Below are 20,836 nucleotides of genomic sequence, written 5' to 3'. Positions count from 1 at the left end.
CCAACCTGGACTGGCATGGGGGCCTCTTTCTCATCAGCTCTTACCTGTATTTGATCCTCTTCCATCCTCTCCTCCTTATTAGGACATTTATAGATCCTCTCCTAAGGGATGTCCGAACCACGTGCTCCTGTCGACTTTCCCCCAGCCCTTAGTTTAAAAACTGCTCTATGATCTTTTTAATGTTAAGCACCAACAATCTGGTTCCATTTTGGCTTAGGTGGAGACCAGCCTTCCTGTATAGGCTCCCCATTTCCTAAAAGTGTCCCCAGTTCCTAATAAATCTAAACCCCTCCTCCCTTCACCATCGTCTCATCCACACGTTGAGACCCTGCCGTTCTGGCTCTCTAACTGGCCCTGCGCATGGAACTGGGAGCATTTCAGAGAATGCTACCATGGAGGTCCTGGACTTCAATCTCTTACCTAGCAACCAAAATTTGGCCTCCAGGACCTCTCTCCTATCCTTCCCTATGTCATTGGTACCTACATCAAGGTACCTCCCTCCCTGGGGAGCAGAGCAGGACCCCCGGCGCGGTGCTCTGGGTCAGCAGGGTGGGCCCTGCCCCGTAGCCCCAGGGCGGGTGGTGGATAGTGAGGGCAATGCTCGGCCTGCATCTCCCAGCCCCTGAGCTCTGACCCTGCAGTCTCCAGCTAAGCTGGGAGAAGGCTGAAGGTGAAGGTCAGGTATCATCACTCCCCTTTATGGACAGGGAAGGTGAGCTACAGACCAGGGGAGCAATTCGCCCATGGGCACACCGGGATTTCTAGGCTCCGTTAGATCACCCTGCCCCCATGCCCTGGGCCCCACCCACTCCCTGGTTGTGCCAACATGTGTGTTTGACCCCGGGCCTGCTCCTGGAAACCATCAGGCCAGCTCTTGTGCGCCAAGGCTCGGTGTAAACCCTGCGCCGTGCTGTTGCCCAGCCCCTCTGTCTGCGGGACGTCATGAGCTCAGCTGCTGTCCCAGCCAGGGTGACATTGCATGGAATATGCTCCGTCACCACATCAGTTTCCATAGCAGCCAACATGCTTCAAAGGAGCAGGGCAGGCACTTAATGCACACTGGAGCCAGGCGCCTGCAAAACGGAGAGAGAAGTGGAAGCAGGACAAAGCCAACAGAATCACAGGGACGGACGGGGCGTGGCAGGGATGTTCACTGAGCCCCTTTCCGCTGAACAGCAGAGACGAGGGGCGGGGGCGGAGATCACTTAGCGCCAGAGGGTTAGAGGGACCCTGCAGGCTCAGCCATGTACAAGCCCAAACCTGAGGCCTCGGGACTCTGGAATTCCAGACCCAGCTCTGACTCCAAACTCCCCGTCGACCTTGGGCAAGTCACATCCCCTCCCCGTGCCTCAGTTTCCACCTTGGCGAGAGGGAGATCTCAGGCTGGCTTCTCTTATTCAATCACTTGGATCACGGTGGCCCGCACAGTGCAGCAGATGCCGCCCTCCCCCCCCCAGTCCTATTGCTGCCTCGGGAACGAGTCTTAACGCTAGTTTGCGTAGTGCTGTAAGTGCCAGACCAAAAGCTGCACCTGCCGTTGCCTGGGTGTGACCAAGGAGCCTTGCTGAAGAGCAGGTTCAGGCTGATCCCTGGGACGGGCAGGGGCGAGGGATCACGGCGTTTGTCCAGCCCAGAGGAGCGGGGCTGCGAGAATGGGGAGTTAGCAGCATTTACACCCAGCCTCAGAAATCCTGGCAGCTCCCTGTGTGGAAACAGCGCCAGGAGGGCTTGCCCACGCCTGTCCTAGAGCCGTTAATAAATGGCAGTGCTGCCCATCTGTGAAGCCTTTATCAGCCAGCCCGTGATTCCCAGCCCTGCCACCACTTATTTCCTCTGTAAATGCTCCAGACTTACAGCTGTTTAAATGGCTCTCGGGGTGGAGAACTGTCTGCAGTGATCGATTACCCCAGCCTGGCCCCCCGCCAGACCCACTTCAGCTGTCGTTAATGGGACCTCCTCCCACAGGCTCTGCATCCAGGAGTGGCTGGGAGGGCAGGGCCCACTGGCACCAGGGCGAGGATGGAGACAGATCACGCCCTGATCCAAACCCATTCTATGGAGCAGTGCAGGCAGCGCTGCTGGACTAGCTGGCTGCGTGGCCCATAGGGCAGGGGCTGTCTGTCATTATATGCGTGTGTACAGCTCCTAGCACAATGGGGCCCGACCACTAGAGTGCAATCCTAGTCTGAGCACCAGAGCCTCTGCCATGCCGGAGGCAACATGCCAGGAAATAGGGGCGGGGAAGCGGGAAAAAGTGGGGATGGGAAATGAAATAAAGAGGGCTGTCAAGTAATTAATCGCGTGATTAATCGCACTGCTAAACATTAATAGAATACCATTTATTTAACGTTTTTGGGATGTTTTCTACATTTTCAAATATATTGATTTCAGTTACAAGGCAGAATACAAAGTGTACCATGCTCACTATGTTTATTTTTGCTTATACGTCTTTGCACCAACAGAATACAACACAGAATACAATATATATGAAAATGTAGAAAAACTGCAATTAATTGCGATTAATTTTTTTGAGTTAATCACGTGAGTGAACCGCGGTTAATCAACAGCCCTAGAAATAAACGTAACCTTCAATTACAGATAGGTGCTGTGATACCCCTGCCCCCCTCCCCCAACACCTCATGATTTGGGGTTTGTTTCCCCTCTGAACCAGACCTGAATTTCATTGTTAGCCACTGTCTTTGTAGTGAGCCAAAGCCACGCTCTGGCTGTGGCCTGCTTCCCGTGGTTTGGGGAGGTGGAGGCCTGGAACCTCACGCTGTGCCTCGGGCCCGTCTCTGCTTTGACGGGGCGCTGGTGTCCATATCTTTAAGGGATCGCAAAGGCCTGCGAGCAGAACCTCAGGAAGACCTTCCAGTTTGGCGGCCGGTGCGAATTTCCCAGCAGCATGGAGCTCAAAGCCATGGTGGTGAGTCCAAGCTCACACAGGGCCCTGCAATGGTGGCACCAGGTGGGCATGTGGGGAGAATGCTCTCTGAGAGGCTAGACTGGGTTACAAACAGCTCACCTAGGGGATGGCATGGGACTGTATCCCTTGAGCTCTCTGGGCCTACAAAGCCGAGTTCCTCCGGGCACTCCACTTTCCGGGCCCCCCCACGGTTTATCTGTGCCTTGTTTCCAGCTGGGAGGGCTAGAATGGGGCTGGGCAGGCGGCTACAACTGTGAGTGGCTGCAGCCAGCGTGTGTAACCCCTGCGAAGCCTACGGTAAGGTTGTGGGGAGGAGAACAGAGCCCTTTCCGTGGTGGCAAGGGCTGAAATGGACAGGAACTTGCAAGGATGGGGATGTTATAGGCCTGATTTCCCTCCCCCATTGGTTGCAGCCAGAGCTGGAGGAGCTCAGCACTTCTGCAGATCAGGCCACAGTTTTACCAAGGGGCTGGTGACTCAAGAGGCCTGGGGGGAGCCTGTTTATCAGGAAGCGCTGGGCACCTGCCCTCTGGAAATGGGGCCCGGGAACAGAGGGGCCCAGGCTCATGTGTCACTTTTGCAAATGGTGGGCTTGCGAGTGCATTCTGAAGACGGCTTCCCGCCTCCTTGAGATGCTGCTGGTGTCTAACCGAGTGGTGTGAGCCCCACCTTGCGGCACAGGGCAGGAAAAAAGGGGGTGCTGAAAACGCCTGGAGATTCCGCTAGGCAGAATGGGATGCCCCACAGGAAATCGCCCTGTGCCGACGTGGGAGAATCTAGCCTGGGGTCTTTAGTCTGGCTCCTGGAGCCAATGGATGCTTTAGGGTTTGGAAACCTTCCTACTTCTCTGTGCTTTGCCCCCCCCCAACCAAGGCCGGCCGGAGCGCCAAACGCCAGCTGTTTCTCCTGCCAGGAGGGATTGAGAGGCACCTGAAGATCAAAACATGCTCGGTACGTCAGCACAAGGGCCCGGCGCTGCCCAGCTCCCCCGGCTCCCACTCGGGATGCTCCCTCAGAGCAGTGATGGAGACGGGTCTGCCCGACTCCCGGCGATAGCACCGAGTGCGGGAGCAGAGACAGCACCGAACAGGAGCTGAGCTCAGCCCCTGCCCAACAGCGGCATTAGGGAGAGCTCCCCAAAGTCGCTGATTTCCCTTGGGGGGCCTAGGGGGGAAGGAAACGCTTCCAGGCAGCATCCCTCCCTGACGCAGTGCACGGTGGAATCCTGCCAGGTGGCTGCAGCACTGGCCAGCTGGTCTTCCAACTCAGCAGCACTTGGGGGCGGGCGGGGGTGGGGGGCAGGCTAGGACACTCAGGGCTACTGGTTTCATCTCCAGCCGGGCTCCAAAGGTCAGCGCCGGGGTTCGCAGGGTCTGTAGGCTCAGGGGGCAGGAGGGGACAATGGCAGGGGAGTGGGGCTGATGTTTAAGTTTTGCCCAGAGTGGGGTGTTTTCTCGGAGCCCCAATTAACCCGAGGCGGCTGGCACCTGATTGCCCCTCAAAGGCGTGTTCAGGTTCTTGTTTACCTGAGGCTGAGCCTGCTGCTCTCTCACCTGGGAGGGGGGAGAGATCCCATGGGGTTGCCGGCCCGGCCCTAGTTTGGAGCTGCAAAGCACCCAAACTTCTGGCCATATCTCTGAACCCATCGGAGATTCCCCTGCTGCTGCTCCTCATGGCCTGCACCTTGCGGGATCAGGCCATCCAGGGGTTTGCTAGGCAGCCAGGAAGGGGTGTCACTCCAGGAAGTCCCACCAGCAGTGCCGGGCAGAGACCACGGTGGCGGTGGGCACAATGCCAGCGCTAGAGCCTCCTTCCCAGCCTTTCAGGGGCTCAGCCGGGTGGTTTGCCCCCCCTCTAGGTTGCGCTGGACGTGATCGAGGAGATGTGCTATGAAATGGGGCTGCATCGGCCTGAGGCCTTTGACGAATATGTCATCTTCGCCGTTACCAACAGAGGTGAGCCGTGGGGGCAGGCAGGGGTCGCTCTCCCCATGTTCTCCTCTGAAGTGGTCCCATCCCACCCCCCCAATCCTGCCCAGCGGCCTGCCTCTGCCACTGGCCATTCCCATATTGCATGCCCACCGACAGGCGGCCTGAGCTGACCAACGTCTGGCTTCCCCAGGCCTGCGGGTGCCATCAGAGCAGGTGATGCCACTCAGGTCCCAAATGCATTGAGGGGGGACTTCCTGGCTGACCCCATTTCCGTGGCCCGCCTCCAGAGACGAGCCGGGGGCAGCAGCCTCCTGAGCCCTGGTGCTCCCCCTCCTTCGGGGAGTCATGGCACAGGCCATTGTTCAGATCAAGACGCTGCCCTGTTAAGAGAAATGAAACCCCGTAAGGAATGAAAACACAGGAGAGAGATTCACCGCCTCGCCCTGTTTAGTATTATTGCCTAGAAATCCCAGTTGAGCCATTGTACTAGGCGCTGGGCAAACACCTAGGCACAGACAGGCTCTGCCCAGCAGAGGTTACAGTGTAAACGGGCAGAGGGTGGGAGGGGAAACCGAGGCACAAAGCGAACAAGTGACTTGACCACTGTCCCGCAGCAGGTCAGCTGGGAATATCATCCTGGCCTCCTGATTCCCAGAGCAGCGCTCTGCCCACTAGCCCACGTTGCCTCCCGTTACGCTTATGTGAAAAGAGAAGCATAGGAGGCTTTCGCACCTGGCTAAACACCACCCAGCTCCTTGGCATTGGCTGAACAGTGCTGTCTCTTGCCTAATGAACCGGCCGTCCCTGCCGTTCACCACCGCAAAGTTAAGCTGCTGCCCCAGGAGACTACTCAGGAGGCACTGACTGGATTGCTTGTGAGGGATGTTTTTATCTTGACACTGTCCCGTTAAGCCCTTTGTGTGTCCAGAGGCTTAGCCCTGTGTGATGTGCATTCCCTGCGGGGGTGAAATACTGCACTGAGGCCCCACCGCCTCCCTGAAGAACGGGCAAACCGACCCGAACAGCCATCTCTGTACCAGGAGCTTGTGCCAGGGGCAACCTCTGGCAGTGCCAGGCCTCTCCTGACGGCGTCGGTGCTGAGCTGCCGGGCTTGGAAGCACAGAGAGGATGGAAAAGCCTCAGGCCATGACGGGAGGAAGAAGGCACCTGAGAGCTGCGGGCTGCCAAGCTCTGGCCTTTCTCAGCGGAGCTCAGGGCGGGTGAATGGTGCCAGGGTCGCAGCCCTGGCGTTTCTACGCACAGGACGGGTGCAGCGCAGCCAGCAGCTCTGCAGGTTTCCACCTCACCTGCCCCAGTGGAGTATCCTGTCCCCTGGGGCTGGCTGTGGGCTTGTGCTGCCTTTGAGGGGTGCCCTGCTTGGTATTTTTGCAGCACCTTGGCAGCTTCCCCATTGCCAGCTTTCAGGGCAGTGCCCGGAAGGGGGGGCTGTGGATTATTGGCCTCAGCTTTCTTCTGAAATGCTGAAAAGGCAGGAAATGGTTCACGGTATCCCAGCGCTTCCTGGGGCCGAGCCCCCACTTTCCTGTCTGTGCCTCTCCACAGCTCCCGGCAGCCCTGTTGGCTTGGCTAGCCAGTGGCCTAGTTAAAGTGTGGGTGGGGAGGGCTGTAAAGTGACCATTGGAAGGGCTGTGTGGACGGGCCCAGAAGCTCCAGGAAATAGCATCTCTGAGTCATATCCTGCTTTCTGGGAAAGCGCTGCATCACCCTAGGAATGTCACGAGCCTTCTTAGCCTCACCAACCCGCTCACTCCCTCTCTGCTGCTTTTTATGGGTCTAGTTGGAAGCCTCTTCTTGGAAACGGAGCTCCGGGGCTCTGAATGTGGATTCTCCACAGTTGATCTGACCCCTGGCTGGGGGCTGTGCCATGAGAGGGGGTGGCACGGTCCAGTGACACAGGCTTGTGGGATCTAATCCTTGCCCTTCCTCCAACTTATTCTGTGAACTGGGGCAAATCAATTCAGCTCCTCCTGCCTCAGTTTCCCCATCTATAAAATGGGGCTTATGACACCCGCATTCATCCGTTTGCGTAAGGGCTCTCCTGAACTTTGGAATTATAATGTGCTCTCAGGAGTTACATGGATGATTCCAAGTGCCCCAAATCCTGAAGCTTTTAGAGCCGACCTGCAGAAGGAAACGCGGACTCAGCTTGTGTCCTTTTGGGATGATGTGTAAAGAAGGCCTGGACTTTTGTTTTAAAGGTGTTTCATGGGGTTTTTTCTGCCTGTTCTTTATCTTAGAACTATCAGGAGTGGTCAGTCTTGTCTTCCCTGTTTCTGACAGATGACTGAGGCTTGGTCTACACGTAAAACTTATCCCGGTGTAGCTATGTCACTCAGGGTAACGATGTCCCCTTGCCGCAGAGTAGACTCAGCTAACGTATGGGGAGCTGGTGTCTGCCAGCAGGGTTAGGACAATCTCCTTCTGTCGGTGCACGCTGTGCCTTCACGACGCCAGCGAAGATGTGCCGACGGCTACGCCGGCATAGGCTCTGTCATGTAGACACAGCCTCAGAGATGGGGACTGGCAGCTTTCTCGGCTTTCAATGGAACGGGCTGGGTGGTTGAATCCTAAACAAAGAGAGCTGTTCTCCCAAGGGTTAAGTAGGCGTGGACACAAACCAAAGCATCAAAGAGTAGCACTGAATCTGATTTCCTACCTTCAGTATCTCTGCTCTGCATACACCATTCAGTTCTCCAGCCACCTTTACCCTTTTACATTGTAAAGGAGCAAAACCAGAGCAGCCCAGCTGGCTTTTCCTTGCCAGGCGACCTTTAAAATCAGAGCCACCCAGCTGACTCTTCCCCTGTGCTCCCCATAGGTCAGAATGTCCGCCCCTTGAGTCGACGGGAGTATATCCTTGACGTGGCCACGGAGATGGAGCAAGTGGACAGCAGCTACATGTTCTGGTACCGGCGTGTCATCTGGACCCAGCCACTGAAATTTGACAATGAGCTGTATGTCACCATGCACTATAACCAGGTAGCAGCTCAGAACCAGCCAGGGGCAGAGGATCAGTTGCCTTAGTTTAAGGAGGGCCTCTTCCTCCTCCCTTCCCTGGAGTATGGGCTCATGGGTGTCTGAGGAGCAATCTGTCATAAACCCAAGCTCCTGACCTCTCGCGGTTATTAAAGATCCCCTGGCTCCTTTCTGGCAGAGCAGAGGGGTTAGCCCTGGTGTCCCAGCCAGATTCCATTGCCAGGTAATTAGCTTCTGTTTGCCTAAACACCCCCCGTCTGGAAAAAGGACGTTAAGAGAACATTAAACAGGTTGCAAAGCCAAGCACCCAAAAGTTAGGAAGTGCCAGCACTGGGGGGCGGCGAGTTATATCGCCACCTGGTGCCTTGGCACCAGCAACATTCAGAGCCCAGGGGCCCAGTTCCACCAATATTTGGGGCCGGGTGTCCCCCCCCGCCCCACCTGCTGCCTCCCCTGAGTGTCCCCCGGCTCCCTCTTGCCTCCTGGGGCCTGGAGCAGAACATCCCTGCCCCTGCCTCTGCCCTGCAGCTCCATGCTGCCTCCCTGCAGCAACTGCTGCTGCCGGGTCCTAGGGTCCCCATCTCCACTGCTAGGGCAGACTGACTGAGCCGGCCCTTCCCCCTCAGACCCTTCCCTTTTTCGACAGGACCCTCCACCAGCACAGGGGGCCCCATCGCGTGCTGTCACCACTCCTGCCCCATGCTGGGCAAGGGGCAGCTCCATCCCTCGCCCCCAGTGAGGCTACAGTCAGGGGCAACAGCAGGGGAGGAGGCGCACACAGCTCCCCCCGGCACCCACCACGCGGGAGGCGAGGGAGATTCCTGGACCTGAGAGGGGCCCTAGGAGCACATGCAGTGACAGTGGGGGGGGTGCTGCTGGGAGGGGGCAGGAAAGGGGGGCTCCTCCCCCAGAGCTCGCTGCTGCCAGCAGGGAAAGGGTTGGGGGGAGTCCTCCTCTCTGGCCCCTGTCCCGGAGCAGCCTGCCTGCACCCCAGACTCATCCCCAGCCCTGCCCTACCCCAGAGCCCACACCCCCAGCCAGAGCTTTCACCCCCCCACCGCACCCTCAACCCTCTGCCCCAGCCCTGAGTCCCTCCAACACCCCAAACACCTTATCCCCAGCCCCAGACAGAGCGCTCATCCCCCCGCACCCTAACCCTCTGCCTGAGTTCTGAGCCCCCTCCAACACCACAAACCCCTCATCTCCAACCCCAGCCAGAGCTCTCACCCCCCTGCACCCCAACCCTGAGCCCCCTCCAACACCACAAACCCCTCATCTCCAGCCCCAGACAGAGTCCTCATCCCCCTGCACAACCCTCTGCCCCAGCCCTGAGCCTCTCTAATCCCCAAACCCCCCAGCCCCAGACAGAGCCCTCATCCGCCACACTCCTACTCTCACCCTGAGCCCCTCCCAAACCCCTCATTCCCAGCCCCAGACAGAGCCCTCACCCCTACACTCCTACTGTTGCCCTGAGCCCCTCCCATCCCCCAAACCCCTCATCCGCAGCCGCACCCCCTCCCATCCCCAAGCTCCCTCCTAGAACCTGCACCCCCTCCCTCCGCACCCCCTCCTATCCCCAAAATCCCTCCTAGAGCCTGCATCCCAATCATAGAATCATAGAATCATAGAATATCAGGGTTGGAAGGGACCCCAGAAGGTCATCTAGTCCAACCCCCTGCTCAAAGCAGGACCAATTCCCAGTTAAATCATCCCAGCCAGGGCTTTGTCAAGCCTGACCTTAAAAACCTCTAAGGAAGGAGATTCTATCACCTCCCTAGGTAACTCATTCCAGTGTTTCACCACCCTCTTAGTGAAAAAGTTTTTCCTAATATCCAATCTAAACCTCCCCCACTGCAACTTGAGACCATTACTCCTCGTTCTGTCATCTGCTACCATTGAGAACAGTCTAGAGCCATCCTCTTTGGAACCCCCTTTCAGGTAGTTGAAAGCAGCTATCAAATCCCCCCTCATTCTTCTCTTCTGCAGGCTAAACAATCCCAGCTCCCTCAGCCTCTCCTCATAAGTCATGTGTTCCAGTCCCCTAATCATTTTTGTTGCCCTTCGCTGGACTCTCTCCAATTTATCCACATCCTTCTTGAAGTGTGGGGCCCAAAACTGGACACAGTACTCCAGATGAGGCCTCACCAATGTCGAATAGAGGGGAACGATCACGTCCCTCGATCTGCTCGCTATGCCCCTACTTATACATCCCAAAATGCCATTGGCCTTCTTGGCAACAAGGGCACACTGCTGACTCATATCCAGCTTCTCGTCCACTGTCACCCCTAGGTCCTTTTCCGCAGAACTGCTGCCTAGCCATTCGGTCCCTAGTCTGTAGCTGTGCAATCCCCTGCCCCAGCCTAGGGCCTGCACCCCAGACCTCCTCCCGCACCCAAACTCCCTCCCAGAGCCTTGGGCAGGTGGGGGGCAGAATTTGGGCAGAGGTGGGTTCTGGGCACCACCAAAATTTTTACAAACCTGCCCCCCCCTGAACTGATGCTGCCTGTGTGCAGTCATCCTTCAGCCAGCTTGTGCCCATGCATTATGGTGCAGTCTTTCCTAACCTGATCAGGTACTGTTTTTCCCACAGGACACGGCCTCATTCAGTGCACAGGGTGGAAGGTTTTCACTTACCGAGCAGCTATTCAATGTTTCGGTTTCTCCGTGTTGTTCAGAGTCTGGCCCCAGGCCTTAGCTGCTGCATGCTGTCCAAATCCAGCTCTGAAGACAGAATTATTCATTTCCTCATGGGCTTTTTTCTCTGGCACTCATTACTGTAGTATCTGATCGCTTTGCAGACATTAGTGGATTTATCTTTATCCCTGTGACCCCATTTTACAGCTGGGGATTTGAGGCACAGAGAGATTAAGGTAAACAATTTCCACTAACTTTGGGTGCCCAATTTGAGACACTTCAGCCCTGGTTTTCCAGAGTCCTTAGCTCTGTGTGTTCAAAGCGCAGCTCCCAGTGACTTCAGTCGCAGTTGTTATCACACAGTACATCTGCAAATCAGACCCCAGGGTATCAAGTTGGGCACCCAGAAAATGAAGCACACACAACCAGTAACCACCTCTGAAAAGTTTGGTTTAAGGGACTTGCCCAGAATCACAAAGAAATTCTGTGGCAGAGGCAGGGATAGAATCCAGTTCTCCAAGGCAGCTTTCAACCGCCTTAACCGGGAGATTCTCCTTTCTCTTCCTGCAGTCCCCTGCCTGGGTCTTTTATAGACCTTTTCACTTCGGCAGCAAATAAATCAGGATTCAAGGGACAACAGCCTCCTTCATTACACAGCCCTGACTCATCCCCGGGGCAGATCCGTCCTGGGCATTGAATGAGGCAGGAGGCCTGTGGAAAAGATAAGATGTGTTCATGTAATTAACGACTGTATCATACTGTGCATGCACAAGGGGGCCACATTAAGGCTGCAAAGGCCCCCTTAATTCTGGCATTTTCTTTTTTTTAAGAGATTATTATTAGTATTTTATTATTTAAACTGTACTTTGTATTTATTTGTTGATTCTGGCATTTTCTAACTTGTATGCTTGACTTGGCAACCTTAACAATGTTCTTTGAATGTCATTTGGTGGGTGCAATTTACTCGGTTTATTGACCAGCAAACTGAAAAAAACCCAGCAATTCCCTCATGTGGCATGATATTGCCACCTGTGTGGGTCATCAACAGGGTCAGAACCTTTAGATCCATCGCCCAGACCTCTGCCACGTGCGCTAATGGAGTTACTGGAGTACGGCAGTAGTAGGTTGTCATCTTCTGTGTGGACCAGCACTAGAGGGTGTTGGGACTCTTAGCCAGAGGGTTTCATGGATATTTGCTGACAGTGGAGGAATAGTGAGACTCAGGAATCTCGGGTTCCATTCCAGCCTCTGGAGGGGAGTGTGCTCTAGTGGGTGCAGCCTCTCTGTCTATTTCCCTCAAGCTAGACTCCTGCTGCCCCTTTCCCTCCAACATACCCACGTTCTTCTCCTTGCCCCACTCTGTCCCACTCCCAGTCTCCTTGCCCAGCCAGTCCAAAATTCCCCTAGTTCCTCCGCAGATCTCAGGTGCCCCCCCTCTGCCCTGGGCATCCCTCCCTGACTCTTCAAAGTTTCCCCCCCAAAGAGTGGGTACGCGCATGTACAGTCTAAGACCACGATTCAGGAAAGCATCTCTGTTCAGGAAGGTACTCAAGCCCGCACGCTTCTCTTTGAAGTCCGTGTGAAGTTACGTGCTTTGCCTCAATCTGCATCGTGTGTTGTTATGCCATGGCCCTCTACACAGTATCTGACTGCCTGTATGTGTGTGAACGCAGTCGCACGCAGTACGTGCATTTCCTGAGCACATCCCATGCAGCCCAGCAGCTCCCAGATCAGCTCCCGTTTACTCCTGATGAGAAAGTGTGACAAAGCCACGCCTGGCATGCTCTGTATCTTCTTTCAGGTCCTGCCCGATTATCTCAAGGGGCTCTTCAACATCCTACCTCCCCTGCAACCCAGCGAACAGCAGTGCCAGCAGATCTCCAAACTGGCAGCCCTCCAGCACCGGGCCAAGGACAGAATGTACCTGCCCACCGTGTAGGTACCCTGAGCCTGGTGGCGCTTGGGTGCTACCCTGCTTACCACGGCTTATGTCCCATCATGTTGTGTTTGTGCCTTAGTGAGAAGGGAGCCCCGGCTAGTTGCCGGAGCAGAGCAGCCAGAACTCCTGGGTTCTGTTCCACACTTCGCTGCTTACTTGTTGTGTGACCTTGGGCGAGTCACTTAGCTTCTCTCTGCCTAATGTTCCTTAGCTCTAAAACATATGTGTGATACGTACTGCCACCTCCCAGAGCTGCTTGGCTCCATTGTTTGCAGAGTGCCCCCAGGTCCTCGGAGGGCACGTGGCGAGCTATAGACAGACGAGGTGTCATCGGCATCAGTATGACCTGACAGGCCACCCCAGAGTCTGTCTTCACTGCAGTCGGCCCAGTGTCTTCCCTGGGTTTTGCTCCTAACCCGTCTCCCATCCATACACACACAACCTCTCGGCCGAGTCTAGTGGCGCTTTCAACCCAGGCTAGCCAGCCTCACTGGGGCTCTGGGTTAGAGTCCAGGTTCCGCTTCCACGCAGGCTGCTAACGCACCCACTCTGCAGCGAGGACACTGGCTGAACAGAGTGCGGATAGTCCTCCAGGACTTTCCCACAATTCCCCCGCATGCCCAGAAGGACAGACAAGTTCTCCCATAATTCACTGGGAAAGAATTATAGAGTGGCTCGGCTGACTGCAGCGCCAAGAACAATGGGGCATCCCCCCAGCAGAACCGGGGAGACACATGGGGGGAGCACAGCACCAGCATGGAACACAGGAACTCGGGTTGGACTTTGCAGTGGGGCTGCTCGTACCAGGGCAGCGCTAAATCCGGGTGCTCCGACCCTGGTGCCGATCACCTGGGTTGACTGCGCAAGACATCCCCCCCAGAGCTATGCTTGCACAGAGAAATGATTGCATGGAATGAGAAGATTCAAAATTCCAGTCTCGAATCAGAGCACTAACTATTCCTGTCGTGGTGAATTAAATCCCGCATGTACTTCTGGGGCTGGGGAATTCCTGGAATTTGAGTCACTACAAAAAATCTCCTGGAAGGTGACGCTTTTAGAGAAGTGCAGAGAGCCTGCAGAATTGCTGCCCTGGGGCGGGGGCGGCCCAAGGGGAGAGGAGAGGTGGGAGACTTTCTACCACTTACATAAGACTTAAATGAGAAGAAAGATGAACTCACGTAGGAATTTCAGTTCCAGACCAAATGCCAAGGACTGAGGGGCTCTTGGCCTACGGCTGCTTTATGAACTTGGGTTTCCTGGTAGCAGTGACCTTGTGGCTCAACTCCAAAGTCCTCCAGTCTTATTAAACTGAGCGAATAGCTGACTGTGGCCCTTCCCCTGAAATCTGATCCATGTGGGTATGCCCTTGCAGAGCCGCACTGACATCAGTGAGATTCCCAACAGGTGCCAGGTTCAGCTTGCAGGATCCGGGCCTAGGTTTGCAATGTATTCAGACTGAACTCTGTCTATATGTGCTTGTCTCTGGGTGTCAAGCGTAGGACCCTGCATGGAGGTGCAGAGATGTTCTGCTGACTCTCCCTGGTAACCAGACCAGGTGAGTCTCATTAGTGCCACTAAGGAGCAGAGCTGCTGTGCTGCAAGAGACAGCTAGTGGGAAGGGCAGGAGTCCTGCAGGGGGAAACACTCATCAGCCTGCTCAAGAAGGAGGCCCCAGTCCCTGAAAAACTTTTGCATGTGATTTAACTGGGTTCAAAAAACTAAGCGTGTGCCTGAGTCTTTGCAGAATGGGGACCTATGCTTGTAAGCACACTGCTGCTGTACGGTTTTGTTATTAATGGAGGCAGAGCCCCAGGACGGGCGGGGTGGGACCGAGGCTGGACAATACCCATGGTGAGTGTGCTGCATTAGGAGTGGGGTGGGGAGTCCCCGCACTGTCACTGCATGAGAACGATTCAGGGATGAGGGACTCCCCACCTCAGCAAGACACCATGGGACCTGCAGGTCAGGAGCCCCCCCCTCAGGGCTGAGCCCTGGCTGCTATTACCCAAGGAGGGGTCTTTGTTCTTCTCTGGTTCTCTGCTGCCCTGGAGCTGGGTGATGGGTGGGCAGCGCTCTCCCGCAGCGGGTTTTCTGTCCTCCGACATGGACAGGCCCTGAGTGTTTACCTGGGGCTGGCTGTGACCTTTCCCTGGGTCTCTCCCCACGCAGCCGGGAGGTGCAGGCTTACGTCCCACCCCAGTTCTGCCGAGCGCTAAAGGCTCAGTCGTGGCTCAACGTGGTGCTGCAGCATCTGCCGCAGGTCCAGGCCCTGAGCGCCCACCAGGCCAGAGCTCAGTTCCTAGGTAAGCCCCCCCTTCCCCTCTCCCCGCCCCAGCAGGGACCGGAGGCAGGCAACGTGGCCAGGCGCGCGAGTGAGCCGCTGCTGGGAGTCGGCCGAGCCTGGGATTTGGGGAGCTTTTTTGGATCAGAGGGGAACATGGTCAAAGGTGGGGCAGGAGCAGAAGCAGCTGAGTCCTGCCCTGGGGTTGAGGGGCACAGCAGCAGAGATGAGCCCCTCTCCCCCCCCAGCCCATGCCATGGCTGGGCCTTTGCAGCAACAGCTGTGGGGGGGTCTCAGCGGTGCCCCCCAGGCACTTGCCATGCCCTCGGTGCTGCCTCGGGCATCCCGGCTTCTGTTCATTCATCAGCGATGCACAATGTTGCTGCCCAAACCGATTCCCGAGCCTGTGGCAGAGGGTGGGGAGGAAGCAGGAGAGGCTCTTGCTCTGGAAGAGACCGTGTGTGGGTGCTGGGTACCTGGTATGTTGAGGGAGGGGCGAGTTAGAGCCGCCCTGCCGTGCCCCCCCACATGCCCTCAGCCAGATCTCCAGCGGGCTCAAAGAGCTCAGTTAACCCCGCTCCCACCCTCCACGGTTAGGCCCTGGCCTCTACCGGCGTAAACCTTCACGAAGAGCCTCGTGTGGGACAACCTGCCCCTCCACTGGGGGCACGTGGGAGCCCAGAGAGGGCGGGGCTGTTTAGAAGGGGGTGTGGCCAAATGCAATGATCGATCGTCTCGCTCCCTTAGCAGCTTCCACCAGCAGGGCTGCAGGACCGAATGCTGCCTCTCCCTGCAGGGCATGGGCAGTACTACTGCCTGCCCCGAGGGGGAGGATCTCCCTGCCCTGGAGGGGACCCCCTTGTGGCTATGTCCCAGCTGATCATCATGGTTCAGCCCCAGGGTCGGGTTCCTGGCTGCGCCCTGGGCAGGTCCCTGGCTTTGCTGACTGCATGTCATCTCCGCAGGACTGCTGAGCGCCTTCCCCATGTTTGGCTCTTCCTTCTTCTACATCCAGAGCTGCAGTAACAACGCCATCGTCTCGCCGTGCATCCTGGCCGTCAACCAGAACGGCCTCAACTTCCTCAACAAGGACACCCACGTAGGTGTAGGGGGCAGCAGGCCAGCCCCTCGTCCGGCCCCTCCAGGAGGTGCTTGCTTCTCACGTGCAGGGTGCAGTTGCAGCATGTCGGCAAGGCTCGTTGGCTGCCGGGGGACGTCTGCCCTGGGAGGGCTGGATCCGAGAGTGGAACTCATTGGGACTGGCATCATGTGGGTTGGGAGTGGGGCCGTGTGCTCTAATACATCACAGAGAGTCCCCCCTACACCCGACTCAGCTTTGTGCCTCCTAATACGGCAGTGGCCCGTGTGTTAGACACCAGAGCCTTCACGCTGTCGTGCACTGGATTCAGGTGATAGCTTAATTCTGCTGTTGCTGTGACCCTGGCTGTTGGACCGAGGTAGAGGGCTAACCCCAGCGGCCCGGAGGGGGAGGATGGCCTGTACATAGAGTGCCCACCCCATTCTCGATCTGCCTCTCAGTGCAAAGCTGTTGCCTCATGATCCACGGCAATTTTTCCAAAGACTAATGGTGATGAATTATTCAGGGGGCCCAAGGCAGGGATACCTATTATTGCCTCATTGTTTCCTTGTGCTCCCCCGTCCCCCTGTCTGTATCCATCTGTTGTTTCCTGTCATGTGCTTAGATTGGGAGCTCTTTGGGGCAGGGCTGTCCTGTTTTTCTGGGTTTGTACAGTGCCTAGCACAGAGGAGTCCTGATCCGTGACTCAGGCTCCTACGCACGATTGCAGTGCGAATGATAAAGGACAGTAGCCGGGAAGGAAGGGATGAACTGGTAGGAAGGAGCTCATAGTCTGTACACTGTGGCTGGGTCCCTGGTGGGGCGTGCATATGAAGGAGCTGTGCATCCATCCCCAGGAGCTGATTGTGAAGTTCTCGCTGAAGGAGATTCAGTCCACGAGGACCCAGCGGCCCACAGCCGGCTCCAGCTACCCCTATGTGGAGATCATGCTGGGAGACTTGATGTCACAGAGGATGACGCAGCTGCAGCTGGAGCAGGTATGGAGTGCAGCTAAGCAGCTTGCCTTTCCCCCTCTTTAAACTTCTCGGCCCTGTCTTGATTCAAGGCCCGGGGCAGGGTAATGCCAGGATGTGCTTAGGGGATGGAAGGGCCACAGCAAAGGTTCCTATGGTGTTATCGCCTCACCTGAATTCACATGGCCATTTAGGCTCTTAAACTTAGACTGTAATGTGACTCCTGATGGTTGGCTCCCCAGGGATTTGTGGGTTGAATGGCATTGACCTTCATTGCCGAGGCCCCGCTCCCCAGCCATGGGGCTGGCGGGATGCAGCCCAGCCTTCCTGGTTCCCCTCTGCAGGGGGCAGGATGCCAGGAGCCCATCCCACCCCACCCCACCGCACAAAGCACCGGTGAAGGGTTTCTGTGGGCTCTGGGAGCAGGGAGTGAAGGGTGTGGAGCTAGCTTGCCCCCTCCCCACAAATGAGATGAACTCCAGAGAGCAACATGAGCCCTCTATATTGCACTTGTGAGACACCGAGCCCCTGTATTACAACACAGTAAAGACAGCAGTGTCCCTGGCCAGCGGGTTGGGGGAGCACAGAACCCCACCACGGTGAGGTTCAGGGAGGGGAACGCAGCCAGGGCACCTGTGTCTCATCAGGACAATCCCCCCGCAGAGGACACGCCACTTGACTCATCCTCTCTCCAGCCCCTTAATTCTCTCCTTGTCGCTTCTCTTCCTACTGTCTCCTTCTGGCTTTCCTCCTGGCTTCTTCACCCGGATCTCTGAAGCTAACCCTTCAGATGGTAGGTAGCTGCTGCTCCCAGAAAGAATGCTCGTGGGTTGTATTTGGAGAGGGTACAGAAATACAGCAAAGCCAGCACCATCCCCAGCCTGTCTCTTCCGGGATCAATGCACAAAAGTGCTCCTGTGCCGCATACTCCACATCAGCAAACTAAGAGACACACCTTCAGATAAGTTAGGTGTGCAGCAGCACACCCAGTGAGTGTGCGTTTGTGCTAAGCAGGCTGGTCTCTGCGCTTGCGGTTACCCACTTTTCACATGCAGTCCTGGTAACTCCGCACACAAACTAAGCACATCATTGCAAGCAGATTTCCTCATGACAGGGTTTGCTTTCTCCCTGCCTAACTTGGTTGAACAACCAGCGCATGGAGGCAGCTGCTTAAATACAAGGGAATCCTAGTGAGTAAAATCTCGGGGTGCATCTCTGCTGCAGTCAGAGGTGTGACTGCGGCCTGCGTGTTAACTTCCATCAAAGCCAGCTTGAGTAACAACAGCAGTGAAGCTGTGACGACACATACTTCAGCATGAGCTACTTGCTTAAGGCTCGACCCATAGCCTTGGGCAGGGTTGTGCCCCCCTGGCTGCAGTCCAGGCTGCCACGGCTTCGCTGCTGGTGTTACTCAAGCTGGCTAGATTAAAGCTATCCCAGGTACGTCTACCCGTGCTGCAGTCAGACCCCTTGACTGCAATCTAGATGCATCCTCAGAGTCTAAAACCCAATGAAATCCTGGCTCTGCCAGATGTCCAGCTGGCCCAGCAGTGTCCAAAGTCTAATGCACCATTGCATTTGCCTTTTAACTAAAACATGAGGACCGAGTAGATCATAGATCAGTTTTTATTGCTGATGGACTCCTGCAAGGAGCAATTTCTATGCATCTCTCCAGGATGCGGAGGGGAAGGTGGCCTCATGGTTTAAAGCCCAGGACTGGGAGGCAAGAGAACAGGGGCTCGTTACTACACCTTTCTGACGGTCTCGCTACCAGTGTTTGGAGCTGCTCGATGTCCCTTCTTGGACCAGGGGCGTGTTACACTAACCGCGTGTAGTTCTGTAGCTCAGGGGCACTGCCAGATATGGGGGACGTGGGAGAAGCAGGGGATGCTCTGGTACTGCCTATTGTGCTGGGTAAAAGGCACCTCCAGTGCTGCCCCTTGTACAAGGCCAGCGGTGTGAGGGCATTTCACAGAGAGTCCAGGCAAGTGCCAATGGGAGGCCACAGTGGAACAGTAACTAGAGGGAAGGACCAGCAGGAGCCCTGTGAGTACAATGGGCTCACACAGCGTTGTGCCCCTGCAGGCAGGCACCATTTTCATTCCAATGCAACAAAACAGTGGGTCCAAGGCAGCAGAGCCCCCTTGCTTTCCTTGGCCCAGGCGCAGGTACTCAGGAGGTGTCTGCCAAGGGATTGGCATTCGGCTTTCACCATTGCAAGACCGGACGCTACACAACAAAATGGCCCCAGCAAATTTCAGCACAGGGGTGCAATTCATTCTAAGTCGGGCTAGGGGGCGCTAATGCTGGGGGGGGCGGTAACCAGAGTTAAAATGCTGTAACGCTCCCTTGTGCTTCCTTCCCTCTTTAGGGCCTAGAGTTGTGTCGCGTGATCGCCACCCACATGGAAAGTCTGTTGAACGCTCGCGAGAAGAGACTCACCCTCCCTCCCAGTGAGATTACACTGCTCTGATCAGGCATGTTACACACACACACGCTCGCACGCTCCCTCCCTAACCGCCACTTGCATGAAAGCCAGCATGGAGATAAACAAATATCTCCGTGTCCTGGGAGACGCAACGTAGACTAAATATAGAGACTAAATATAGAGACTGATGGGACAGATTCCCAGTTGGTTCAAGTCAGCATAGCCCCAGTGGCCTGGGGCTGATGTACATCTGCTGAGGTGCTGGGACGGGGGACTTACAGACCGTATGTGAGGTCTGAGGAGTTAAGAGCGTGGGGAATGCAGTCTGGCCAGTTAACAGGTGAACACAGATGCCTTAATTTCTATTTAATTACTGCCCTCCTGGACATAGGTCATGACCTTTTTCCAGAATCAGGTGTATTTAATCCATTCCTTTAGTAGCAACATATTAACTGATTGTCCTTGAGCAGGACACGTCCAGTTTTGCACATCTGCCTGTACCGAGGACCTGGCAATCTAACAGTTTGCATGCTGCATACGCCGGATGGTTTTTATTTGTGTTCGCTCCCGGTGTTTTGGTCTTGTTTGTCCTGTGATTTAATTCTCATTTTTTATAAGCGTCACTGGCGCCTGCATTTGTACACTGGTCCGTAGCGCTAGCCCTGTAAATGGCTTCCCGTTTTTGTAACGTTTTGCACTCAGCATTGCTTTGAGATTTTATTTTTGTTTCTCATTTGTGCAAAATTAAAAATTCCTTTTAAGTCCAAAGCCGCCTGTTGTTTGGGTGTGCTGGTTTGTGCTGGGGAACAAAGTTGTTTCTCTTTCCTCAACCCAGGATTTGTGTAGAGCAGGGGTTCTCAAACTTCATTGCACCGCGACCCCCTTCTGACAACAAGAATTACTACAGGATCCCAGGAGGGGGGACCGAAGCCTGACTAGACTAATATTTACAATTGTGTTCATAAATTGGCTGTCAGTTAACGCAAGCTAAAAGAGGCCCCAAACTCTAGTCTAGATGGATCCCCCCAGAACAGTAGAGCACTCGATGGTCATATTTGCTCTCAGGTTCTGGTGAAATTCGAGGATCACTACAGCTTCTCTGCTGCTAGCAACAGAGGCGATGCTAGCCTAGACCAGCCACAAGTGCTTTACCACCATGGCAACTCGGCCTTGAGAAACTGCAGTTTGTACACTGCAATTCGCTGAATCCAGTCAGGCCTTTCATCTGAATCACCGCAGTTCTTTACACGACAGCTGGTCATGTGGTTAAGGCACAGGACCAGGAATCCGGGTTATGTTCGTGGCCCTGCCAGACTTTCCACATGACTTCGGACATGTCCCTTAAGGATTACTCTGGCATTTAAAGCCGCATCCAAGCTGCAGCGATATAGCGAGCGTTTGCTAGCTGAGCCCCTGCCCTAATGTAAACACAGAACTGAGACGAGCCTGGGTTGGTGACGCGGCAGATTGTCTGGAAGGGACTCAAAAGTCAAAGGCTGCCACAAACTCGTCGGAACCAGCATTAGCCAAAACGTTAACAGCAACTCCCAAGAACCGAATCAGATAGCTTTGCATAGCATGACCTCTATGTTCACCACAGACAGGCCTAACTGTATTACTTGAGCAGCCAGGTGCCCAGGGAGTTCTG

The 20,836-nt window shown here is 55.6% G+C and overlaps 1 protein-coding gene across 1 annotated transcript in view; it reads left to right on the top strand.

Moving 5' to 3' along the window:
- The window catches only part of MYO15A (myosin XVA), a 91,299-nt gene extending 71,409 nt beyond the window's left edge, over nt 1-19,890 (top strand). The window contains exons 60-68 of the mRNA XM_073361518.1: nt 2,832-2,926; nt 3,800-3,877; nt 4,785-4,881; nt 7,697-7,857; nt 12,290-12,423; nt 14,597-14,730; nt 15,674-15,807; nt 16,644-16,784; nt 19,132-19,890. Of these exons, the coding sequence (XP_073217619.1) occupies nt 2,832-2,926; nt 3,800-3,877; nt 4,785-4,881; nt 7,697-7,857; nt 12,290-12,423; nt 14,597-14,730; nt 15,674-15,807; nt 16,644-16,784; nt 19,132-19,233 (1,076 nt within the window). The 3' untranslated portion in view covers nt 19,234-19,890. The remainder of the gene's footprint in view (nt 1-2,831; nt 2,927-3,799; nt 3,878-4,784; nt 4,882-7,696; nt 7,858-12,289; nt 12,424-14,596; nt 14,731-15,673; nt 15,808-16,643; nt 16,785-19,131) is intronic.
- The last annotated feature ends 946 nt before the right edge of the window (nt 19,891-20,836 follow it).

The sequence above is a fragment of the Lepidochelys kempii genome, chromosome 10 (assembly GCF_965140265.1).
Source record: "Lepidochelys kempii isolate rLepKem1 chromosome 10, rLepKem1.hap2, whole genome shotgun sequence".
Taxonomy (NCBI): domain Eukaryota; kingdom Metazoa; phylum Chordata; order Testudines; family Cheloniidae; genus Lepidochelys; species Lepidochelys kempii.
This window is presented reverse-complemented; position numbering and strand designations above follow the sequence as displayed.